This window comes from Solanum verrucosum, unplaced genomic scaffold (genome assembly GCF_900185275.1).
Source record: "Solanum verrucosum unplaced genomic scaffold, falcon-dt-bn FXZP01000060.1, whole genome shotgun sequence".
Classification (NCBI taxonomy): Eukaryota; Viridiplantae; Streptophyta; class Magnoliopsida; order Solanales; family Solanaceae; genus Solanum; species Solanum verrucosum.
Window position 1 is genome coordinate 2,937,647 of NW_026020129.1, and position 6,100 is coordinate 2,943,746.

Below are 6,100 nucleotides of genomic sequence, written 5' to 3' on the forward strand. Positions count from 1 at the left end.
CAAATACCTATAAAAGCAAAATATTTCTTTTTTTCCCAATTTTTCCCAAATTCCTACTTACGTGTATGACATTTGTCTTATTTAAATATCAATGGTATAGATTTTTAAGTAATCAAGTGTCTTAATCATGGTTAAAAGGATACATATATTCACCATTTAAATCTATCTAATTTAGCTATAAAAAAAATCATGTCACTATTTTTAACACCACAGCTTAAATTATTTTCGTTATCTATAGTTTCTTTATTCATAAAAAAAATGTTTCTTCATAAACTAAATTCTGGCAGTTCAAAATTAATATTTAAATAAGTTATTTTTACGAAGAAAAAAAACATTGTTAATCATTAAGAATAACATATTTTTTTGCTAGACAAACTTTTTCAAAAAATAGAAAGACATTTTTTTTAAAATGTCTATTGATATTGATCGTAACTCAAATTGTAAATTATAGAAGTCCATTCGTTCTCAAAAATTTGGGAAACTGATATATTCTTACCAAAATTGGAAATTTTAAATATTAATATTTCTTATTTTAATCATAGTTAATTTGTATACTTCTATGATTAAGAATACTAATTAATCTGACCTTTCATATTTAAGCAATATAGGTGTCACTCATCTAAATAAAAACTTGGGGAAAATGGACAGAAGAGAAATGGAGAAGAGCCAAATCTCTTTACATTCATACCCCACTAAATAATTACACTATATACCTGTAGACATTGAATTTTTGTGGGACTCTACAAGACGTATTCAATTTGAATTGAGACTCTAGAAGGTGTGTTTAGTTTCAATTAGAATTCTTAGAAGCTACTCAATCCTAAACCCTAGTTTATGCCTATATAAAAGGTACTGAATTCTCTTAAAAAGCATCTTGAAAATTTCATAAAGAGATCAAGACCGAGATATATTCCATAAAAGTCATGGAATATTCATAGAGGTCAAATTTAAATCATCCTAGTTCGAGAAATACGCCACTAACGACCCTCGAATCATGAATAAATCTTATGAGAGTAGAATCAAAGGAGGAACAGAGTTGTACTCGCAATCTTTGATGACTAAAATATTATGTTTTTTCAGATTTTATTTGTGTGGTTGATTTATTTTTCATATGTTTAAAATTTGTTGCAAACAAATTGGCACGCCCAGTAGGACCAAATTTGCTCTTCATCTCTTCTCTCTTAAATCAAATCTGAAAATCTGAAGCTGCAAAGGTGGAAGAATGAGTACTTCAAGCCTCGTCTTTGAGTTTCATCGAGTCTACACTCCGACAAGCCATGAACCAGGGGCATTTGTAGACATTGAAATTTTACGGACTCTACAAGACGTGTTCAATTCAAATTGAAACTCTAGAAGATGTGTTCAGTTTCAACTAGAATTCTTGGAGGCTACTCAACCTAAACCCTAGTTTATGCCTATATAAAGATAAAAAAGATCTCGAAAATTCCGTAAATTGATGGAATATTCATATAAAGGTCAAATCTAAATCATCCTAGTTTGAGAAATACGCCACTAACAGACCTCAAATCATGGATAAATCTTATGAGAGAAGAATCAAGGGAGGAACAGAATAATACCCGCTATCTTGATGAATAAAGTTATGTTTCTTCATATTTTTTTTGTGATTGTAATTTATTTTCTGTCACTTTAAAATTTGTTTCAAACAATACCCCTTTACTAGTTTCGCTTAACTGATACTAAATCAGTATCATATACTGTATTAGTATCATTAAGGCTGATAATTTCACTTAATTGATACTAAATCAGTATCATATACTATATTTGTATCATTAAGGCTAATAATTTCGCTGAATTGATACTAAATCAATATATATATATATATAGTATCATTACTAATGAGTAATTTTTGAACAAGACACCTTAATTTTACCATAAAAAATATAGATACTCTTATAGTATCATTGACTAATGAGTAATTTCTAAAGAAAAAACATTAATGATACCACAACAATATACATATATACTCTTATAGTATCATTGACTAATAAATAATTTATGAACAAGAAACCTTAATGATATCAATACAATATATATATATATATATCAGTTATGCGAAATTATCAACCTTAATGATATTAATACAATATATGATACCGATTTAATATCAGTTAAGCGAAAATTACAACCCTTAATGAATGAAGGGCATGGACTGTAATTATTTATGAGAGAATGGATATTTCAGAAATTACTTTGAATTTGGGTATGAACTTGTAATTATTTTGAATTTTATGGCTCATTTATGTAGTTTTCCCTTATTATTTCTACCTCAGTCTAATATTAATTGACCATTATTAAAAATAATTTTCTCAAATTATTTATGATGTAAATAAAACTTTAATTTTTTTCTCATATTACCCTTAAATATATTTTGTAATTTTTTTTAAAAAAACTGAAGGAATAAATTAATGAAATTATTATTTTTATTTATAATGAAGGTGAATGGCTAATATAAAACAGAGTAAATTTCTTGCCTATCCTCAGCATTGCATATTCTGTTGGGAAGCAAGTCAATGCAAAACATGTGATTTTCATAAGCATATCCACCTAATTAAATTGGAGCTAATTACTCATATATGATCAATTTAACTAAAAAGATTATTTAATAATTTTATTTATTGTAATTTTATTTCAATAAAAAAATCACTCTAATTTATACATTGGCATATGAATAATTAATTCCAATTTAATTGGACGGGGACAAGAGTTGTGGTGAAGTGAAAAACATTCCTTCATTGTTAACTAAATGTCTCATGTTCAAGTCTTTCTAGGCTCAAAATCAGTCTTTGTTAATGAACATTTTACCCCTCTCAATGTGGAACTTCTCAACGTGAATTCGAACTAAGTCGGCCCTCAATGTAGGTATCAGATGATAAGACTTGTGTAACAAAAGTCTCGAGTTAACCTTCGAAGAAATAAAGAATATTTTGGTAAGGAGCAATCTCTATCAAATATTTAAGCCGATAAAGGAAAAAGAAAACACTAGTAAATAGACTAACATTTTATCAGCAAAGAACTAACTGCAACAAGAATTTTACATTTCAACTGGTACAATTTGTGTTTCAAAGTATCTTATCCTGCATACCTAGCTTAACTTCAAATTGTGAAAAGGATAAGGAGGGAACTTTGGGGTGGAGGAACACTAATGGTAGCAGTTTACCATTACCCTGTTGCTTTTTGTTTCATCTTCAAACCACTTGATATAAAGAGCATCTGTATCGACCCCGTTTGATAATTCAAACCAGGGTGAAGGCAAATAGAAGAGCTACTAGAAACAGAAAGAAGCTAGCAAGCTAGGTAAAGAACAATGTCCAGTATCCAGAAGGTGCCTAAAGTTTACAGAAGTTCCCGCCTGCCTAGAACTTAAGCAGCCTTATGAAAATGCTGGGTTAATAGCCTCGCAATCTCTAGAAAACCAACCTTGTCCTTGCCATCAAATATAGTTTTCAACTTGTCGTCACAATGTATCTCTCTCTTGTTTGTGGGATTCTGCAAGCCGCGAAGTTACAATCACCATGTCAGTGTAACCATGAAAGAGAGGTACCATTGAACAAAAAAAAAGGGAAAATCACAATCAGTTAGCAGTGATCAAATTGACAAATTCAATTTCTTCTCGCACACATCAGATATCTCTTGGATTGAGTTGAGTCCATAGATCAGAAAGGCCAAATGCCATTTTTTATAACAGTGGTATTTGGGCTAACTTGCACACAATTCGACTACTCCACCAGGTACCTACTACCTCCCACCAACATGGGTACCGGCCACCGGGTAACCCTATCAGCCAAGGTTTAGACAGATGCCAAGAAATCACCCAACACTTTGGTCGCTGCTAAGATTTGAATCTTGATTTGCCATGTTTTTCACCTACTTTATCGACCACTAGGTCATAGAATTGGATGCGAATGCCTAAGGTAACTTTCTGTACGTAATTCTCTTCAGGGGGAAAGGGCAGTTAAATATCGATATTTTGATGAACCATGGGAGTCATCTGGACATATTTACTGAAGCAAGTACCAGGAAAAAAAGAAAAACCCCTCTTCAGGGTCTAAGTGCAATGTTCTGCACTAACAGCTTTATTCCTTTCTAGGCCGTACAAAGTGTTAAAATAGTTTGAAAACTTGGTGATAAGTGATAACAAAAAGTAGGATATCATAGTATTAGTATCATTGGAGCTAAGCCATGAGCATTCTAGCTCTTCATCAGATACCGCTATAGAAGTATGCTTATAAATAGAAAACAATTATAAAAGGATAGTATGTTTCACTCTTGAGAAATATTTTGAACCAGCAGAAGAAAACCTTTGATACAACTAGTTTATTCATTAATTTGCAGAGTGCTAAATCTCTAATTTGGACCAGCCACTCATGAAATCCTAAATTGACCAGCCAAAACAAGCCCAATTCTCAGTATAGTTGATAAGAACAGAAGAGTCAGGCATGGCAAAGTCACACTAGCCCAAGCAACTCCCCCAAAAAGAAGAGATGAATACAGAGCAGACCAGTTCATATCGTATCTAGAGAACCTAATCCAATAGCCTCCAAAAATAACCTTAAAGCCCTAAATCTTATCAACCACCCTCGCACTCGCACTCTTGCACTCCAGCTTATGAATTATCAACTTCCCCTTCTTTTTTTTAAAAGGTCAACCACTTCATTCGATACTTAAAGACCTTCAAACCATTCAAAGAAAAAAAAGGAAGGAAATAAAGATAAAAAGAAAAGCAAAGAAACAGATTCATCTCAAGAAGCAGGAACTATCAACTTCACCTCCACAAAATCAAAAGACGCCATCACATTTTTCATTTATATTTTGAAAATGGTACTGTAAAAATAATTTATTGATAAAAAAAACGCCATCACATATCGATTTACTAGCCAAAATCAATGTCATGCCTACTGAACAACTAAACCAGCATTCTACTATCCACAAGTACTGCAAGTTTTCAGCTTATTTAGCTAGACTATAATGCAAGTACCAAATTAAAATGTTTCTGTATAAAAAATAGAACTGTAATGTCTTTACAGAAGACCATAAAATTCTCCAAGTAATTAACATAACCACCAAAGGGATACAATGTTAGAGTGGGTCAAAGTTCCACATTGGTTGAGGAATGGACCGGTAGTCTGCTTATATGAGATCGTTTATGGAATTGAGTTAGGTCACGATGCCATATCATTTACATGGTATCAGAGGCGGGTCCTTGCTCCCGTCGGTCAAAGTTGCACACTGGTCGGGGAATGAACTGTGAGCTAACTTTTGGGGTTGAGTTAGGCCAGAAACATTATGAGTTGAAAACAATCATCATGAAGTAAAAACGGAAATGAATAGTGCATCAACGCTCACCACATTCACTAATGAACTCAAAATAAATGAACAATATTCAGACCTGGAGATTATGGGTTTTAATGTATTCCCAAACTTTCTTGACCGCATCAGCGCGAGAGGATTCTTTAGTACCTAAGAAGCTTCCCAGTGCAGGGGAAACTGGTTGTGGCTTCAGTATTCCAGTGGGACGACCTCTGGCTTTGGTCACAGTGGCTGTTGCTGTCGCTGTGGTTTCTGTTGCTGCGGAAGTTTTAGCAGCAGCCATTAGAGCTCGACAGCAGTTGCCGAAAATCCGAGTCGATGACGCCATTGATTACTTTGGATTTTTCGTAAAACCCTAGGGTTGATCAACGAGGAAAATGGAGGGTTTTGGAAAGAAGGTCAAAGTGGTAATACGTTTGGGAGAGTCAAATGATAATTTGAAACCTTACCTCTTCTTTTTAATATACTTCCTCCGCCAACTTTTAATTGTAATGGTAAAAATTAGCGGTAATTTTTCATAATATTGATATGCAAGAAATTGCATTTTATAGTACTTTTCGTATAGTTTTTGAATATATATATATATTTTGAAATATTGAATTAATGTAATTTAATTTGGCTTTGAAAATTAGTCTGATTGACTTTCGAAAAACGTAACATGACAATTAAAAGTGGACGGAGGGAGTAATAAATATATGTTTCAAAAATAACATTACCTTTATGTAATTTGAAAGAATTTACCTTCAAAATATCTTTTTTTTTCTTACTTAAT

The 6,100-nt window shown here is 32.4% G+C and overlaps 1 protein-coding gene across 1 annotated transcript; it reads right to left on the reverse strand.

Annotated features, from left to right (window-relative positions):
• Positions 1 to 3,018: 3,018 nt before the first annotated feature.
• LOC125826535 (protein TRI1-like) lies at positions 3,019 to 5,747 on the reverse strand. Its single transcript, XM_049505888.1, has 2 exons — positions 5,408 to 5,747; positions 3,019 to 3,507 (listed from the first exon to the last, which is right to left on the reverse strand). Exons 1-2 carry the CDS (start codon positions 5,654 to 5,656, stop codon positions 3,382 to 3,384), a joined length of 375 nt encoding a protein of 124 aa, XP_049361845.1. The 5' UTR covers positions 5,657 to 5,747; the 3' UTR covers positions 3,019 to 3,381.
• Between the last annotated feature and the right edge of the window lie 353 nt (positions 5,748 to 6,100).